General features: G+C 50.4%; 9 protein-coding genes and 1 non-coding gene across 10 annotated transcripts; 3 read left to right on the top strand and 7 right to left on the bottom strand.

Moving 5' to 3' along the window:
- Positions 1-5: 5 nt before the first annotated feature.
- On the bottom strand, positions 6-695 carry Aud_001735 (uncharacterized protein; the record flags this gene model as incomplete). Its single annotated transcript, XM_043287225.1, has 1 exon — positions 6-695. The coding sequence occupies one exon, from the start codon at positions 693-695 to the stop codon at positions 6-8; it is 690 nt and encodes a 229-aa protein (XP_043143160.1).
- Positions 696-801: 106 nt separating this feature from the next.
- On the bottom strand, positions 802-2307 carry abr1 (multicopper oxidase abr1; the record flags this gene model as incomplete). The annotated part of the gene is made up of 2 exons (XM_043287224.1): positions 802-1923; positions 1975-2307. 2 exons carry the CDS (start codon positions 2305-2307, stop codon positions 802-804), a joined length of 1455 nt encoding a protein of 484 aa, XP_043143159.1.
- A 521-nt stretch (positions 2308-2828) lies between these two features.
- Positions 2829-4887, bottom strand: abr2 (laccase abr2; the record flags this gene model as incomplete). Its single annotated transcript, XM_043287223.1, has 7 exons — positions 2829-3888; positions 3939-4061; positions 4111-4281; positions 4332-4391; positions 4437-4547; positions 4593-4648; positions 4702-4887. 7 exons carry the CDS (start codon positions 4885-4887, stop codon positions 2829-2831), a joined length of 1767 nt encoding a protein of 588 aa, XP_043143158.1.
- A 982-nt stretch (positions 4888-5869) lies between these two features.
- Aud_001732 (uncharacterized protein) lies at positions 5870-6151 on the top strand (the record flags this gene model as incomplete). The annotated part of the gene is made up of 1 exon (XM_043287222.1): positions 5870-6151. The coding sequence occupies one exon, from the start codon at positions 5870-5872 to the stop codon at positions 6149-6151; it is 282 nt and encodes a 93-aa protein (XP_043143157.1).
- A 335-nt stretch (positions 6152-6486) lies between these two features.
- On the top strand, positions 6487-7154 carry Aud_001731 (GNAT family N-acetyltransferase; the record flags this gene model as incomplete). Its single annotated transcript, XM_043287221.1, has 2 exons — positions 6487-7052; positions 7103-7154. The coding sequence occupies 2 exons, from the start codon at positions 6487-6489 to the stop codon at positions 7152-7154; spliced, it is 618 nt and encodes a 205-aa protein (XP_043143156.1).
- A 337-nt stretch (positions 7155-7491) lies between these two features.
- Positions 7492-9859, bottom strand: Aud_001730 (putative C6 finger domain protein; the record flags this gene model as incomplete). The annotated part of the gene is made up of 9 exons (XM_043287220.1): positions 7492-7526; positions 7579-8138; positions 8183-8439; positions 8504-8554; positions 8602-8640; positions 8687-9224; positions 9274-9460; positions 9510-9748; positions 9798-9859. The coding sequence occupies 9 exons, from the start codon at positions 9857-9859 to the stop codon at positions 7492-7494; spliced, it is 1968 nt and encodes a 655-aa protein (XP_043143155.1).
- A 365-nt stretch (positions 9860-10224) lies between these two features.
- On the bottom strand, positions 10225-11494 carry Aud_001729 (carbon-nitrogen hydrolase family protein; the record flags this gene model as incomplete). The annotated part of the gene is made up of 5 exons (XM_043287219.1): positions 10225-10401; positions 10446-10490; positions 10540-10752; positions 10806-11296; positions 11347-11494. The coding sequence occupies 5 exons, from the start codon at positions 11492-11494 to the stop codon at positions 10225-10227; spliced, it is 1074 nt and encodes a 357-aa protein (XP_043143154.1).
- Positions 11495-11966: 472 nt separating this feature from the next.
- Aud_001728 (flavin-containing monooxygenase) lies at positions 11967-13875 on the bottom strand (the record flags this gene model as incomplete). The annotated part of the gene is made up of 5 exons (XM_043287218.1): positions 11967-12439; positions 12484-13122; positions 13173-13491; positions 13538-13740; positions 13797-13875. 5 exons carry the CDS (start codon positions 13873-13875, stop codon positions 11967-11969), a joined length of 1713 nt encoding a protein of 570 aa, XP_043143153.1.
- Positions 13876-14687: 812 nt separating this feature from the next.
- On the top strand, positions 14688-14800 carry Aud_001727. The gene has a single exon. It is a non-coding gene; the product is annotated as a tRNA-Leu (tRNA).
- Positions 14801-15222: 422 nt separating this feature from the next.
- Positions 15223-16977, bottom strand: Aud_001726 (putative amino acid transporter; the record flags this gene model as incomplete). The annotated part of the gene is made up of 8 exons (XM_043287217.1): positions 15223-15309; positions 15362-15505; positions 15555-15752; positions 15807-16165; positions 16216-16547; positions 16595-16667; positions 16728-16741; positions 16808-16977. 8 exons carry the CDS (start codon positions 16975-16977, stop codon positions 15223-15225), a joined length of 1377 nt encoding a protein of 458 aa, XP_043143152.1.
- Between the last annotated feature and the right edge of the window lie 1775 nt (positions 16978-18752).

The following is an 18752-nucleotide window of genomic DNA, read 5'->3' as shown; positions in this document are numbered from 1 at the left end:
AAGAACTATGAGGCGCTCGCGCCGTCCTCACTGTCCGCCATGAAGGGGTCTCCACCATGGCTATTTTTCACACCAGAAGATTCAACATGACTAGACTTGCCACCGGAATGGTATTCCGAGTCGATGATAACGGGGCCAGGAACATAGCCAGCGGGATAGCCCTGTGCGTAGGCTGGGGGATAGTTGTTCGGTGGTGGCGCTGCGTTGCTGGGTTGACTCCAGGGCTGAGGAGTATACTGAGCAGGAGGTGAGCCCGGTGAGCCGCCAGGTTGAGGAGTATACTGCGGAGGAGAGGATGGGCCCGAGTTACCCCAAGGCTGAGGAGTATACTGAGGAGCAGGAGGCGAGCCCTTTGAACCCCCAGGTTGAGGGATATACTGAGCAGGAGGTGAGCCCGTTGAGCCCCCAGGCTGAGGAGTATACTGAGCAGGGGGAGATAGGCCTTGGTTACTCCCAGGCTGAGGGATATACTGAGCAGGAGGAGAGCCCGTTGAACCTGAACCCCCAGGTTGAGGGGTATACTGAGCAGGAGGCGAGCCCGCTGAACCCCCAGGCTGAGGGGTATCCTCAGGAGGAGATGAGGGCGGATTGGTGTTTGCAGGAGGCGCATCATTTGGAGGCGTGTTACCACCCCGGGGTGTGCCATAGCTGGGACAGATTTTCTGCTGGTCCAAGGGTACTGAGATATCGTGCATCTGCGCCGGGGCTTCAATAATGGTGCCCGTCAACCCCTTGGTGACATGCCACTCGATATGGCAGTGGATGAGCCAAACTCGTAGGACAGGTCAGTATGCATCATCTTCACTGGAGTAACAGAAACTTATCTGGGTTATCCGCGCGAAAGCGGAGCACCGCATGTCCATGGTTCTGGACCATGATGGTATCCCGTTTCACCGGAGTCGAAGAAATGTTTGCAAAGTAGTCGTTAAAGTATCCGCCCTCGGGAATCGTGCGCTGCAGCACCTGGAACTGATGGCCGTGCAAGTGCCAGGGGTGCAGGTTGCCGTGGCGGTTGTTGATGATTATCTCCACTACCTCGCCGTATTGGATCACGAAGGGGTTGACCTGTCCGTATATCGACGAATCGGAAGAGTTCTCTGGGCTTGCTGCCAGCGCCGTGTACATTGTGGGCTCCTCCTGATCAACGTATGTCTGGTCATTGATGGTGAACACGCTGCGGCCGTCGCGTACAGTCACGCCGGTGTTGAAGATGATCTGGCGGTCGACTTTGTCGAGGAGGGGCTCATGATTTGCAGGCACGAAGACGAGATCGTCGACAAAGTCGTTGTTCGGGTCGAGATCGTGGATGTCAGGCGGGGGAGGAAGCTCCTTTGCTTCGTCGTAGACCAGCCAAGCCGTCGCATTGGGGTTGAAACCCTCCGGGATAGATCGATTCTCGTAGAAGAACATCATGTTGACGTCCATCGAGTCCCAGATGGCATAGTTGGCGTTGGCGTTGTCCTTTGTCTTGAGAAGAATGCTCATGCGTTGGCCCGTGGCCAGGCGAATCTTCTTGTCTCCCACCGGATAGGTGTCCACCCAGACGCCGTCCACCTCAACGACACTGATTTCGTGGTCATCAAACACAATAACGTGGCCGGGCCAGTTGCCAACACAGATCAAATGGATGAGGTACGTCTTGTTGGGCTCCACACGGAGAGTGGTGGAGTTGAATCCCTCGTTGATCAATGCTGCCGCTGGCAAGGGTTCATTCACACCAGCCTGAGCGCCTACGCTGTCAGCCTCGTACTGCTGCAGCAGAACGGGCATTTGTTCGTGGTAATGGTCGGTCAGCGTGAGGGTAAACTCGTCGTCGTATGCAACTGGAGGCGAGGGATCCCGGACAATGAACGGACCCCGGAGTCCGTCGGGATACTGGCCCATTTCGTGCGAGTGATACCAGTAAGTACCGGTTTGATTGACCTGTGCCGTGAGTATAAACAGTATAATCTTCATGGCGAGTCGAGAACTTACATTGAATTCATAGCGCATGCTGTTCCCCGGAGGCAACGCACACTGCGTCACCTGGTTCGAGCCATCCATCGTTCCGGTCATGTATTGATGGAAGCCATGCCAATGGATTCCTGTGGACTGATTCCCCAGACCATTGTGCACATCGACAATGAGTCGATCGCCCAGGTCAGCATTGACAATCGGACATGGCCACTCGTCGTTAATCCCGATCATGGGACGGCCAAAGCCATCGGGCGCTGCCCACACCCAGGTGATGTTCCAATCGAGATGGATATCCTTGGCCGCGGTGAAGCCCACGAGCCAGGAGAGAAGGAAAGCCCTTGAATGGAGCATAGTGTGTCGCTGGCCTATGTCGGTGGCCGGTTGTTGGAGGAAAGATACTCTTCTGAACCCATCGAGACGGTATAGCGAAGCTAAATAAACTCATTCACGGGCCAATGAATGCGGGAATTGTAAACAATAACAACTATGAGCTAGCACTGACATCGGAGTAGTGTGAGGCAAGGGGGGATAGGCGAGGAATGCAAGGGGCCAGGACATCCGAATGTAGTAATCGTTGGGAGACTTTGGATGTCAATGATTCAAGATCCTTCAACGTAGGAGGAAGAGAGGTGGAAAGAAGGGATAAGACGAGCCCAATTCCCCTGTTAATTGTTCCTTGATGCCCGCGGAATGCCCTGATCGGTATGAGATCAAGGACAATAATATTCCCCACTCTATATCTATCCGAGAGTCAATCCTGGGTTCACCTACATTCCCAGACTCTAAACATGACGTAAAAGATAAACAAATATTAAATGGTTATGCGATGAATCCTATGTACTGAAGATTCATGAGGGTGTCCGCTCCTACAGTCACATAGGAGTAATCATGTTCGCATGCACTTCAGGCCAAACATCCACCCCGTCCATCAGAATTAGTCCCATCCCCGAGGCCAGATGAGTTGTCATATGGCAGTGCAAGAGGAACGGACCCGGATTTTCGACATGGTACCGGATAGCAGTCCACGTCTCTCCCTGCGGCGAGGTAGTAAACGTATCTCTGTAGATAGGAGTCTTCAAGAAGCTCTGCGGGCTCGCCTCCTTGGCTTCTTTTATCGATGTCCAGTTGAACTTGCCGTGGCCCGTCCCCAAGAGGAAGGCTTTGTTGGAATGCTTGTGCAGAGGGTGAGGAGGCTGGATTGGGGTAGTCTTGCCGACCACCAGCTGGAAGACAATATCGACCCAAGTATCGTTGCGAGTGGTGATCTTGAGCGCGTTCGCCAGCTCGGGAGCTTCAGGGTCCAGAATCGCTGGCGACAATTCACTGAGGTGGTTAGGCAGGAAGGCTGCTCCGTCCAGAGACCACTGCCAGGAGGAGTTGGTGCGTCCTAGCATCAGAATGTGAAAGTCATCGGGCTCGGAGGCAGGACTGATGGCCGGGTACGGAGGCAGATTATTCGTGTCCAGCGGGATGACCTCGGCGCTGATGTTACGGCTTCCGTAGTCGATGTACGGCTGCGATGGGCGCTGGCTGGTTTGGCCGCCCTCGTAGGTGACCGTCGCGAACCCGGAGACGATCTGGTTGCCGCCGTCGTTGGCCACGCGCATCTTGTAGTTGGCCGGTTCCTTGTCCAGCTTGACCATGACCGAGTACCGCTCGCCGTTGTATAGCTTCATACTGTGCGCCAGCTGCGGCTCGATGTACCGGCCGTCAACCTCATACACATACATGGGGTGTTCGTCGATGGAAACGACCAGCACCTTGAGACTGGCTGCACTGATGAAGTGGAAGCTTGCCCATCGGTGCCTGGCATCCACTGTGAAGATTGTCTCCTGGGTGGTGCTGGGGTGACAGCCGTCATTCAGGCCGGGTGGGAGCTTCTCAGGGTGATGTTCCCAGTCGCCTTGGATGGGAAGCACGAATGGCAGACATCTTTTCAGTCAGCATTATCTCGGTTCTGTGATGTACATGGATTGACTCACCCCTTGTCGGTCAGCGAGGCGTTGAGGATGGCCAATTCCGGCGGCGGGACCATTTGGGTCATCTCCTTGGGGTCCTGGCAAAACACCGAGCCGCGGCCGTTGATGAGAACGCTATCGGCGCAGCTGATATGGTCAGTTCACGTCCAGTGGGAAAAGGTCCTGTCAGACGCACAAGATATCGTAGCCGGTCTCTTCCATTGCCTTCATGTACTCTCTGCCGGTCAGATGATCCCAGTCTGACAGCGTGACAAGGTTGCCATAGCGCTCGGCTTGCTTCATGGCCTGAATATCGGCCGGATCATTGGAGATCATTGAAAATGGGGAATCTCTGTTAGGTGAAGGTCTATCTCTTCGTTAATATGAGTCTTGTCTTGCCTTACGTTGAGATCTCACCTGATACGAATCGGTCCGTATAGTCCGTCCATAATTTCAGCCTTATCATGAGCATGGTACCTGAGACGTTAGCTTTTAAGATATCCCTTGGAGAAACACACTCACCAATAAGTCCCATAAGTATCTGCTCGCCATTCGTAGGTGTACGATTGGCCCGGTTGAATAGCCCATTGCGAGAGGCCAGTAACTCCGTCAGCCCACGGGGTATCTTTCTGTCTATATCACGTCAGAAGAGTCATCCCCTGATAGTAAAGTACTTACTCGATGCCGTGAAAGTGAATGGATGTATTGAATGGCAGGTGGTTGGTGACATCAATCTACCAAATCAGTATGGCCATCTCTATATGCTGCACTGCTGCCATAAACTTACAATCGCCTCGTCGCCCTCGTCAAGAATGATCGAGGGACCGGGAAACTGACCATTGACAAAGATCATCTCCCGGCTGACACCATTGGGACTGCCGGTTTCCCATGTCAAGTCGAGGGAATAGTGCACCTTGGCTGCATGCGCGATCGCAGCCACTCCCAGCAAGGAAGCTGATTGATACCATATCATTTTGTCGTGTATGAATGAATCGAAGACAGAAACAAGACACAACCAACACACTCTGATCAAGCTGATCCATCTTTTTATGATACAATTCAAACATATGACCCATATTCCCGTTTCCGTGGCAATGACTGAAAACAGTCGGTCAATCAAGAAGTTATTGCGAGCAGCGCCGGCAAGCCCCCTACATTCTCCCCCTTGCATACAAACAAATATCCTAGACTACATACGCAGCGGAAGGGATCAGCCGTCATCCTGTAGCTATTGTTTGTTGTTATTATTCAAAGTTCTGACTATGTGAGCCTCTGTCGATCGTTGGACGTTCCCAGCACATGGTCCACTCCTTGGCCGGCTTGGGCTGATCAGCTCGAATAGTGAACTATTCTAGAATCAAGGGCAAATGATTACCCATTCCGGTTGTAATGATAACATGAGCCATAGATTGATAGTTCACAAGCTTTGAAGTGCTGCTGGAAGAATTGACAGTGGTCAATACAAGCCAGGCCAGCGTCTGATATATGTCAGTGACTGTGCATCGAAGGTTACAGCAATGTACTAAACTATAGCTATCGTTATTGAATATTGTATATTGAAGCTGTAATTGATTGTATGTGAAGATGGTATGGACAACTGCAACCTTATGGCCGCTGAATATATATATACTGGGCGCTGTTTATATGCCACACCTTTAGCATAACGTACATCAGATAAAAACAACCTCTCATTAAACTCATTCACTAGGTCCACTGTCCTGTTTCATATTTAGAAATAATCATAATAAATAGATGACACCTTTAATCAAAATAAACTCTGAGTTGATGTTGTCAAACACAGATGCATTCAGCAGTGGTGACATCAGGCGTGTATCATCCATCTATTGCCACTGCCACACATAAAATGCGCTTCAAGGACCATATGTTTTTTCAATTACTCACTAAATATATCAAAAACTGTATTAAGTCAAGTGGATTGAATCTCTGAACTCAAGATGAGCGAACCCATAAACAGCGACAGTACATATGGCACCTACGACGCCCAAGCATCTACCAACTACGGCGTCCGTGGGACCAGACAGCTCAACAACAGAAACAATAAAAACAAACCCATGAGAAAAGAATACTATGCCTGCGGCATCAATGATATCGGCTGGTGGTACGACTATGACTACAAATCACCTGGTCTTGGCCTGGGAGACTATACGACATCCGCCACGGAAGCACCGATCGAGAGATCCACAGCTGGAGCTTCTCAGGATACGAGCGAGAAATAGAGGTCTTGAGCGAATATAGCTGGGACGGGTTGGGAGTGTTGGGGGGAATCAGGCGGGATGTATAATAGGCGGATACATGCAATATGCGGCTAGAATTTGGTGTATATGAGTACATATTTAACCCAAGACGACCCATACAATGCTATCCAACTAAACAGAGGACACGAAGTGGACTGCAGCCAAGACTCTTAATAAGATCGTATCTGATGGAAACAACCATAATTAAGCTAACGAAACAACACCCCGACAGCCTGCAGCCAATGACTCACATCAGCGCCCAAAGTCTAATCTGTAGCACCATGTTTCTTTTTCCATCCCAACATCAAGAAAGCACAATGACAATGTCCATCCAAATCAGAGAAGCCACTCAGGATGACATCTCTCAAATCCATGCCATCTACAGCTTCTACGTGCGCGAGTCAGTCGCCACATTCCTCCGACATCCCCCTCCCCTGGAATCCCTTATCTCCTCTTTCCGAGACATCCAGTCCCGCGGATTACCCTATCGCGTTGCAGTCGACACAACCGGCAAAGTCCTAGGGTATGGTTATCTCGCTCCGTTCAATGGCACACGCATGGCCTACGCGCCGAGTGTCGAGGTATCCCTGTACGTTCACCCAGAATATACATCCAAAGGCGTTGGGGGCCGTCTCCTCTCGTCCATTCTGGAGTCTGTCGAGTCAGAAGCGGGGGTTTGGCACCGCGCGCGCGAACACCAGGGCTACGAAACGCATGTCCAGGTAATTCCAGAGGACGAAGGTCGAGTGCGTAGTATCATTGCCTGTATGTCGGTTGACACTACCGGGAAGGAAAATGGTGAGGGTTTGCGAAAGTGGTATGAACAGCGCGGGTTTGTGGAGAGAGGACGACTGAAGAATGTGGGACATAAGAAGGGGCGATGGTATAATGCCTATTCATATGCTATTATAGTTTATTTACTAACCTGAGTAGGATTGATACGGTCTATCTTCAATACAGCGTTTGTCGTGATGATAACCTCTGAGACGTCTATCAATGTGCTGTTGATTGGATCATCTAGAGTCATGCCTATATTTATACAGGATCTAGACAGTCACTCGGAGATTTAATTCGAATTTCATCTCAAGGTCAACGAGCTCAGAATTCACTGTTATTAGCCACTAGCCTACCTGTGTTTCTATTCAGATCTAGAGTATACCTAAACAGTAAGGGTGAATGGCCAATCACTACGAGGAGGCTAGCAAGAGATCACTGGCTCTTAACATCTCATGGAAGATCAAGACTGAGGGGGATTTCAGGGTGTGTCTACAAGTTGAGAGAAGATTCACGGATATTATAAAAATACTATTATAGATCCCCGATCAACCCTCCAAGAAAGCCCAATGCGATACCTCCTCTAATCTGGTCAGCAATCAATACAGCAGAAAACGATAACGAAAGGAACTCACCCTTCATTCCCTGCAACGCCTCCGCAGCAATCGCATAATTCGCCAGAATCTTCGACACAAGCCGGAGATTCTGCTGCAATTCGTTCAAAAACCCCCTGAGCGACTGGCCCTTGGCGGACACGGAGTCCTCGGGACTCTTGGCATGTTTTGCCCGCGCCTTGAGATACAGCATCAGCATCGCGTAGCTCGCCTGCATTATGCAGCAGGCGAAGGTTGGCATCGCTCGGGGGATTTCTACGCGGGAGTCATCTGACAGATACGGAGGCAGGGTCAAGGGGATAGTATGGTCCGGATTCGGGTAGGGGAGGTTATCGACCAGGGTGACGATGTTCAGGGCAGACTGGAGACATATCTTGGATGATGCATGCGAGGAGAACGGAAACGTGAGATCGGGGAGGTCAGTTTTCATGATTGACGGGAGGGGGATATCTTCCGGGGGCGAGGGGATGGCGGATTCCTCAGACTCGGCGCCACAGCATTCGGGTTGGAGATCACAGTGGCGTTTGCGGAAGATGGGGACGTCCGAGAAGGCGCAGAATCGGTGGACTTTGATGCGAGCGCTGGAATGGTCAGCAACAGAATAATTGCAAGTCGAGTGGCGTACCTGTGTAGCTTGATCTCCGCGATCTGGTTGATTGTCCGAGAGGCAATCTTTTCCGGTGAGTCCAAGGGAGAGATAATCGTGGATAAGGAGCACCGCCTGCAAAGAAGAAGAAGGGCCACGATTTGATGGTCTAGTTCTGTCATTCGACTCGAGATCCAAGAGGCTTTGAACCGAGATTTGACGGTCTGGTCGAGATCGTGGACAAACGTGGTGGCCTCCAGTATGGTTTGCTGCGCCTCAATGAGGAGTCTCCATCCCTGCCATCAATCAAGGGTTAACCAATTTTTATCATATAATAGATGATCTGGAAGAGGTTCCCACCTCGGGATACGGCGTCACAAAGCGTGGGTCGTACAAGTTGAAAGCAGCCGGCTATAAAGATCAGACCAAGGTCCGCGGAAGAATCTAGGATAACGTACCATCCCGCTGGCTATCGAGCCTTGACAGACAGTCAAATACTACAATCGTTAGCCAGAGTCATGTACTTCGAGAACAAACACAAACAGTAATCCACCACGCTCTCCTGCGCGCTTCGGCGTACTCGTCGTCCTCGACCATCTCATGCAACGACATGCTCATCGCAGCTGTCAGGGCCTGTCCCGCCCGGTTGCACATCTTTCTGATATTCCCACGCTGGGCGTATTCATAAACACTTAGTAATACAAGTGCCAGAACAGCCTCGATTGGGACGGGCACTTTCGGATGGAATGGCTGCCGGGCGATCATCGGGGCTCCGTCACTTAGTGCTCTGGACGGTTCAGACGAGGAGTCTAGTAACTCCAGATCAGCCTCTACCGCCTCTAGAGCAGACTGCGCAAAACTATGGGCCACGTTTCTTCGAAGCCGCGTGTACTCTGGCGTCCACGGTTGCTTGATCCCGGGGTGCGGGATGAGAACGAGGATGGCAGATATGGCCAAGCTCAGCGGACTGGACGGTCGGAATGTCGAATGTTCATTTAGTGGACGATTGTAGGCCGGGAGTCGTTCCGGAGAAGGGAGGATAGGGTAGTAGAGATGGATGAAGACGTAGTAGGCATCGAGTCTGACTCGTCAGTAGGCTGTCTGTCGCGACGGATTTTCAGGTGGCGTACATGTCCTCATCGCTGCCATATGTCTGCAATAGTTCTGCAATGGACTCGTCGCTTTCAGATAGAAGCGGATTCCCATTCTCAACCCCGAAGAGACGGTCAAAGATGTGTTCCATCTCGGCCACCGAGCTTTCGACGCTGCGTAGTCCAGCACCCGGTCGCCCTAGACTCATCAAGTGATCGAGAATGTCTGATCCGTTAGTAATTTTAGAAACCAAGGTTTGATGCGGCCAGTGTACCATCCTCATTGTTCGAATTCCACGATTCCTCTGCACTAGGTGTTGACACCTGCCGACTTTCACCATTCTCATCTACAGTTTGTACAGTCGACGGGGACGATGGTCTGCTCTTGCTCTTGCTCTTGTTGCGAGGAATTCTCGCTCCCCCCCGCTTGCTGGGAACATAGCAGCATGCTCTCTCCCGGGAAATGCAATTCGCACATTTTTCCTGCCCGTCACATCGGATCCGTGATGCGCGACTGTATCAGTCATCAGCTGCGGCTCTATTTCGGTGGTTAGATGGATTACCAGGCCAGACAGGCAACCTTGACAGGTGGACGGCGAGATGTTCGGCGTACGGGGGTGGTCATGGTGGCTCACGATGATCATTACAGAATGGGAGCAGATGCCGTTTGAAAATTGCTGTGGTGTTTGCTCGTGGCAGAATTTGAAGAGATCCCGTGTGCAATCCCCGAGAGCAGACACCGAGCGGAACTCCATATAACATTGATAAGTTAGAATCGTATGATTTGTGGAGAATTGGAAATCATCGTCTTATTGAATTTCGATCAGATTATTTTCTAATATTCATTCAGAATCTGCAACTATAATCCCCGCTTATCGGAAGCAGAACATGCAGACTTCCAATTCCAGTCTCATTACCATTGACAACTAATAAAAAGTACAAGCAGAGAATAAGAAAACAGAGAGGAGAGTGTCAAAAGGCAGCCATGTCTCACTTCTCATTCTCAGCCTCCTGGCTCACGGCCTCCAAAGGCGTCGACAGTCCAACCCGGTCCACCGTACGGGTATAGGCAACTCCCCCGTTCACACGATCTTCATGAACGATCAGGTCCTTGCGGTTGGTGTCAACCAACAGGCGGATGAGGTCCGGACGCATGTAGTGGCCTCCCTGGGATGCATTAGCTTCGCTCAATTATGCAGTGTCCGACTTACAAAATCAGCGAGGGCCTTGGGGAGGTGGCATTCGTCCAGATCAATCTATGAAACATTTAGTTTTTACACATACACCACGGACTGCTGTGCTTACGTCAACAAAAAGAAGGCCTTGAAAATCCTTGTCCGGGTGCGCAACAAGATTCTGTCCGTCTGGACCAAAGATCCGACCATGACCGTTGTAGATATGAGGGTCCTCCAGCTCCTTGCCCGGGGGCGTGTTGAGCTTGATTCCCTCGGCGGTGATGGTCTGCCATGGAGCCAGGGTGAAAGTGCCCGTTTCGATGGCATACGCGGGCGTGACCAGCTAGCCAGCTATTAGTTCAGAACGGAAGATGCCCAGAGTGACAAATTGCTTACGTCCGCATTCGCCTCAGCCACATTGGTAAATGGGTCCGGGTACTTGAGCGTCTCCTTGCCCGGGTAGAGGGGCCAGGCGGCGACATGCACCTGTTCGCCCAGCGAGGCCGCATACGCCTTCATGAACGGGTTCATGTTCTCCCAGCAATTCAGGTGGCCCACACGGCCGATCTCCGTCTGCGTCACCGACTCGGTCGTGTCGCCCGTGCCGTCGCCAAAGACCAAGCGCTCGACGTGGGTGGCCCGGATCTTGCGGCGGTGGTTGAGGATATCGCCGGTGGGAGAGATCAGGACCTGTGTCGTGTACAGACTTGCAAGGTCGACCTCGGAGTAGCCCAGGGAGACATAGATCTTGTTGGCGCGGGCGGCGTTGCGGATGCGGTGCATCTCCTCCGAGTCGGAGGGAAGGCTGTTCTCCTTGTACTTCTTTAGGAGAGGCAGGCTTTCCTGGTAGTTGACCTTCCAGGCCCAATAGGGGTATCCAGGGATCCCTGCAGAGTCAGTAGTCAACACAGCTGAGGAATACCAAGAGGTTACTTACATAGTTCAGGGAAGGCGATGAATTTGCAGCCAGCTTTGCCGGCTTCGTCAATCCAATGGATGGTACGGCGGACAGATTCCTCGAGGTCGAACCAGCCAGGCTCAGCGTTGACTGCTGCGGCCTTGTACTTCTTCAAGATGGGTGCCATGGTGCGAGAATATATGAGTCTGACTTGGTATTCGTTCTTCGGTCTTGTGGGCTGATATGAAGAGGACAGAGAGTCAAGTCTCGGGACCTTTATATATGTGTTAATTGGACATCAAATACGTTGTACTTGAAGCTGCATGATCACATCAGTCCATTCGGACCACAACTCGTCGGTCTTTGCATATTGCACTCAAGTAACACAATGGGACTGCGTATCATCTTCCTCGGGATCTGTATGCGGTTCAAGATCATACGATTATCGCAATTAATGTAAGAGAAGCAGTCAGCAATATGGATCTGACCTGCATAGATACAGTAATCGTGATTAGTGACGCGCCTTGTCTGACATGGTGTCTCTCGGTGTATGCTGTTTATCTGCAGATCCCGAGCAAAGACCAGGAATGCCAAGCAGAACTGCGGAGTCTTGCACAAGTCCAACCATGATGGTCCCACTGTACTACCATATACTCCGCTCATCTCACTCGGCTTCCTCTGACCAAAGCATTCCCTCTGAGATAGTATCCTCCCAATGCCACAGCAACACTGACCGTACCCCAGAGAAGCGAGGTGTTACTGATCAACGTCCTCTCATTCACCCGTCCAATATTCGTTTCTTTCTTCTTTGCAATCAAAGACTTGCCGGTTCCTTCGGCAATATAATCATTCCACCGGACGCTGGAGAGTTCGTTCTGGTAGTCAACGACCGTGCTGTGCCAGTTATTGGTGATGCGTCCATCTTCGGTCTTGTACCAGCTGCTGCAGTCAGGGTCGGCAAAACTGGTTTCTCTCAGGGCTGCCTGGATATCATCGTTGAACTTTTTCACAGCTTCCGGCTTAGGCCGCAGAGATAGCCTCTGACCGTCCCTCTGCGCCTGGAGTATCTGGCTCACGAGTGCGCTGATGTACCTCGATTGAGCCTCGATCATCAGGATAATCGAGTTATGGCCTGAGCCGTCAGCATGTCTCCATTATTGAAAGTGAGTTACTCACCCAGATTAGTGTTTGGCCCATATAGCATGGCGAAATTAGGCAGATCCTCCACCGTCACGCCGTGGTACGCCATCGCCCCCTCTTTCCAGATATCCGATAGCGACCGACCATTCGCCCCCTTGATCTGGATGGGATACATGAACTCGACCGTTCTGAATCCCGTCGCTGCAACAATGAGGTCAAACTCCTTCACCTCGCCATCAGCAGTCTCAATCCCCGTTTCCGTAATCCGCTGGATAGGACGAGTCTCCAGGGCTACATTCTCCTTGCTCAGTGTAGGATAATAATCATCCGAGAGAAGCACCCGTTTACATCCCGGAGAGTAATTCGGCGTCAGTGCCTCCCACAAATCTGGCCTATCGGGCAACTGCGCCCGCATGGTATCAAGGCACGTCTTGCGGATTTCATCCGAGAGCGCCGAATTCCCATCAACGACCGCACCGAAGAACCATTCCCGGAAGTCCATCATGAGCGCGCGCTTTCGCCACTTGATGGGCGGGATATATGTCAGTAGAGCCTTTTGTACCGCACCCACGGGCCTGTCAAGTCTCGGCATGATCCAGTTCGGGGTACGCTGGTAGACGGAGACGTGCGACGCCGTTTTGGCGATTTCGGGGATGATCTGGGCGGCGGTTGCCCCTATTCACTATTACTTCGTATCGCATTGAACGATATGTGGTGCGACTTACCATTTCCAATAACGGCGATTCTCTTTCCCGTCCAGTCGTAGCTCCAATCCCACCGGGCAGAATGCATCAGCTTGCCCTTATAGTCTTCCAGTCCGGGGATATCAGGCATGCGGGGGACGTTCAGCTGCCCGACAGCGGAGACGAGAAAGTCGGTCGTAATTTCGTATGACTCGAGGTACTGGCTATCCTTGCCTCCGGAGACATTGACCCTGACCTTCCATTTGAGGTCGGCGTCATCCCATCGTGCCTCCTCCACAGCCGAGTTGAACCGGATATGCTTGTACAGGCCGTACTTTTGAGCGACGCCAATCAGATAATCCTGTCTCGGTCAGCTGTGGACCTGATTTATCATATGACGGCAGTACCAGGATCTCCTCTTGGCCTGGATATTCCCTGGTCCAGTCGGGCTTCTGTTCAAACGAGTAACTGTACAGGGAAGCCCAGACGTCGCAGCATGAGCCGGGGTACCGGTTATCATTCCACGTCCCTCCGACCCCGCTACTCTTCTCCAGGATGATGAAATTGTGGCATTTGTTTCGCTTTATGAGGTCGATTGCTGTGCATAATCCTGGTCTCGTTGTCAACAGCCTGTACTTGAACTGGCTAGAAAAGCGTCGTACACACCCGAGATGCCAGCTCCGATGATGACTGCCGTCGAGCGGGTAAAGTCCTGGTTTCCTACATGTCTTTTATCTGGAGCCATCTTTACAATTGAAAATGTTGAATTAAGTGTCTCTTGGCTCACTACAAACTACCATACCAGAAAATTTATATCAAGAATCAGCACCCCGCACGAGTCACCGGCAATCCACAATTCACAGCTTTGTAAATACCTCGGATGGTGGACGCGTACGCAGTTATGACTTTATCATCGGGGAGAACTATCCTTGGAAGATACCCTAAGCAGAACTCGGAATTAGGAGCTCTGCATGCGGGGTTTGCGGGGATTAAGGTTCATGTTGAGAGTTTCGCAGAACTTTTTGCGATCTGCCGAGGATGTCGTGCCGCATCGTCAATGTTGATCAATTAATTTGCAGATCATGGAGTCTATGAATTGATTTGATGGGCTGACGGCAGAGGTAAGGAGGGGACTACTGTGTAGCGTCGGTAATGAGGCCGCATGCTCAATTTGACCTTACTGATCCCTAGACACAATTCGTCTTTTCTAAACCCAGATACTTCCTTGCATCACTGCTTGCTGCGGTGGCCGAGCTCGTATTTCTCTGGAAGTGGATCATCCTCGAAGGCAACCTTGTAGGATATATTCTGCCTCACTGGCCTGTAGACTCAACCTTCAGCCCAGGAACCAGGTGAGAACAAAGCCTTTTCGAAACAGGGGCAGAAGATCTAGCCACCAGTCGTGGCATTGACTTCTTTAATGTATCTCATATTATAGATTTAGGTCGTCCAGCTACATGAAAATCATATTATTCGTATGTTGAATCTTTGAGTCGCTGATCTAACCGATTCGAAGTTAGCTCATAAAGCAATAAATGGACAGATTTCCTATCGTAAGGCAAGATGGCCGAGTTGGTCTAAGGCGTGAGGTTAAGGTCCACCTTGATACTAAACTCTTAGAGTTTCCTCATCATCGTATGATGGCGTGGGTTCGAATCCCACTCTTGTCAATTCACTTTCTTTTTTTTCCCAACATAACTTGTTAATTTAGTTTTTGCTAATATATTTTGCTTAATTTCCAAACATAATTTCATAAGATTGGTAAAGTATTGGGCTCTGAAGCCCTAGTCCTGCGCTTGGCCCTCAATCGACTGTCCTGTCACTGTTCGCCAAATATATATCTGGTACATGCCAACGGTATGAGAATACTTGAACGATATCTAACTGTCCTGAGAATTCTGCTATCAAATGATGGGAAATGGCAAGACATAATGCATATCATGTATATTCAAAGAAAGTCTATATACAAACCCAAGTCTAAACTTCCCCCCATCAATGAATCCGTAGACGCCATGATCTAGTATAATTCTCGTGTAGTCATCATACGCTTCAAACATTAACCCAAAACCAAATGCCGTGTCGTGCACATGCCTTAGTTCGCAGTATTGGCGCAAGTAAAGCTAGAGTTGGAGGAGTCGTCATGGATAGCCTTGCCGGAGACGTACAATCCCAGGCCACACTGCCTTTGATTAGCCTCTTCTTAAATTAGAACCCAAAGAAAGAAAACTTACCATGGTGGCACCGATACAGACAATCAACATGTTGATGATAGTCAAGCAGATCTTCCGAGGAGAGGAAAACCATCTACCCCAGTTGATGTGCAACCAGTACACACCAGGGAGACCGTAACTGAACCAACTGGCGAAGAGAGAGCTCTGAGTCCAGTTAGCTTTTGATCCCAAGAGGTCGAGGTTTATGACATACAATCAAGCTGACAATATTGGTGAAAGAAGGAATACCCTCGGCGATGATCCAGGCAATAATCCAGCAACTCAATCCAATTGCAATCCATGAGCCAACAGAGAGAAGATCGCGCTTGTGCATGCGACCAGAGTTGCGGAAGATGCGGACATAGATGTATTTCAGTCCAACGTGGCCATTGACGACACCGGCTCCCACAATCTATCATATTGTGAGCGTCCGCACATGAGGGCATGAGATAGGATTTGGACATACAGTAGGAATAGCAATACCGTAGGCAACCTTCTTCAGCAAAGGACCGGCAGAGCCCAGCGCCGGCGATACAATGTCGTTTCCAACGTAGTAATAGATGACGATGGCCGCTGTGACGTAGAGTGCAATCTCGAAGAACTGCAGCATGCACAGGGACTTTGTAAACTCTTTGGGGTCCTCCATTTCAGCAATGAGACCAAAGAACGCCACGTGGGCACAGTATGCGAAGACAATGTTAGTCACACCATTGAAGGCGTGATAGATGTTGGTCTCAGTGGTAATACTGATGTTAGCTCCTCCCTTGTACTGGACGGCGACTCCAATCATGGTGATCATCACCGCGGAGAAAATACTCAGGAAAGCTGGAGTTTGTCAGTAGTCAGTTCCAGGGAACAATCCAAAGGGCACTCACATGCAAAGGAGATATATGTCAAGTTCTTGATCGTCCGAGGCAACGAGAGCACCATACAGATGATCATGCCGACGATACTAAAGACGATCGAGCAGGTACCGTGGTCCGTAATTGTGTTCATCATGACGGTAAAGGTGACAATATGACTGCCCATAATAAAGATTGAGAACAGAATCTGGCCCAGACCGAATAGCTCGCGACCGAATCGACCCATGAGGATTTCTCCCGCATCGGCAAGGTTGTGGATATGAGTATAGCGTTGTCGGAACTGTCCAATGGTATAGCCCGTGTACAGTGCCAGGATACCGAGGCCGACTATCAAGATGATCGCGCTGCGACAATTAGTGCCGAGCGCGGATGCCGTCAAGCGCACACTTACGGGACCGAACCGAGAGCTTTCAGAGTTGCCGGCAAGGAGAGTACACCGAGAGAAACCGATTCAGCGATCATAACTAATCAGGGAGACGCGTCAGATTCACGTCGACTTGACCGTTTTCCGTTCAGCAGCTTACACATTCCACATTGCCTGCACACGTTCTCCGTCAGCGATCAATTCCCTTGTCCTAGACAGACAGGGACGTGCAATACATACCACCACTTGAGGGTCTTGTACTTGACTTCAGCATTTTGCTCGTCGCCGAAAGGATCGATGTAAGGGGTATTGTCGATTGGTTTCAAGTCGGCACCGTCATCAATCGCCTTCTCTTGATCCTGCTGCTTGGCCTCGATGGGTTCCGATGGTGGGGGGACGCCCTCCAACATCATTGTCTTCTTTCTTCTTGTGCTCCGGGATGGACAGTGACGAGAACGAACTCTACCGAGCAACGGACGGAGGACGAGCTATTTGACGAGTCGACAAAACGAAAGAGAGGACGAGGATGTGATGATAAGAGTGGCAGGTGAAAAAAAATTTCTGGACGTCAGCCAGGTGGGTCGTGGCAATGGATATTGGTGTTGGTGTTGACTGGAGAACGCGGAGATATCAGTTGACTAAGAAAATCGATTGGTAATTGCATTAGAAAACAATGAGATAAACAATTCCAGAAGACATGCAGAGCCCCCAGATTCCGGAGCACAATCGGCAGTAATGGACCGAGTGTCATGGCTGCTGCTGTTTCTGAATCTGGCATGGAAAGTGTCATCGTCTAGGTGAACTTCCTAATCTGCATGCAGCGATTCAAGCTCTGCTAAGGTACAGATCCTGCGGCTGTGGAGCTTATTTGTGACTAACAGTAATCAACATCCAATCATCACTGAGGATTGTTCAACAATTGAGTAACAAGAATGGCTCCACTTCCGCCCTGTGCCGCCGCAACCGAATCTAGCCGTATTTTTCATGCATCCTCATTGGTCCGATCTACTTCCTTCGGTTTAGTTCCTTTGGGAGGATCACTTGGGAATTACTGTTATTAATGCTGTGCGCTTTTTGCCAGGATGCTAGAAATTTTAAGACTTTGAATTCGATGCCTTAAGGGAATCAGATGGTCGAGGGATGGCTAGAACTTCGGACTGCTTTTGCGAAATGCAGACTCGCATCCACTGCTGAGATGTTTCGCTTGTCGGTTGCTGCTCATGGAAATGGTTCACAAATCAGCAAACCACTAAATGATCTGTTGGTATATGCTCGGTAGAGTTATGATCCATATCTTGCCACCTTCATCATCGGCGCAGATCATCTCCAGTATCACCCGAGAGGGCTTTACTCATATTTTTCCCTCAGCTCTGACAGGAAATTTGTCTTCACATTGGGCAAGTATGGATCCCAGGCTTTGGATTTCTGCATAGTGCTATGTGGCCGGCATTGCATTTCCCGAACGAATCCTGTATAATGCGAGCTTCTGGCGCCCGACGTTCTGGCTACCCTGCTACTGCTGAGGTACTCGTCTGATGTCGTCAAGATTGATCATGCAGTCTGGGATACCCCATACTCCGCATCCCACGCCCAAGGAGGATCGTCCCGCATGAGATTGTACGTAAGAGGTTGCGAGGATCGTCACTGATGTGGTCGGATAGAAGCATGACGATATTATCTCGGAATCAACGGAGAACATGGTTGGGGACGATGTGTCAAGGAATCTCGGAGATTCAGGTTCTCAACATTGTCGAGTTGGAGAAGATGGATACCAGGAGTACATTATATTGGGGTATGGCAAACCGAGCCTCTCCAGTTATGCTGTTGCGTGCAAATGAGGTGCCTGACTTGTAGTTGTCCGAAATCTGTTGAGTGCTCCATACTTGAGCTCGAAGTGGTAAGTTGACTACTTTTACTGGTCATTACTGCGACTATCGTAGAAGGGCCGTTTGTAATTAATATCTACCAGCGTCATTGCATGTATAGGGCTAGAGCTTTGTAGCCTGGGAGCCTTAGGCAGCCGGTTCATCACCTGACTCAGAAGGTCAGGTCTCTAGCCCCTTCACACCGAGATCATGTGATACCACCTACTGTGGCATAAAATGCAGTTTATGCAACTTGTCTTTCTTTGATACCTAAATTGTTGCAGATCAAGAAACTGAGCCAATAAAAAGATCCAGAGAAG

Source organism: Aspergillus udagawae, assembly GCF_001078395.1.
Source record: "Aspergillus udagawae IFM 46973 DNA, scaffold_1, whole genome shotgun sequence".
Lineage (NCBI taxonomy): Eukaryota > Fungi > Ascomycota > Eurotiomycetes > Eurotiales > Aspergillaceae > Aspergillus > Aspergillus udagawae.
Note: the sequence above shows the minus strand (reverse complement) of the source record. Positions and strands in the feature narration are given on the sequence as shown.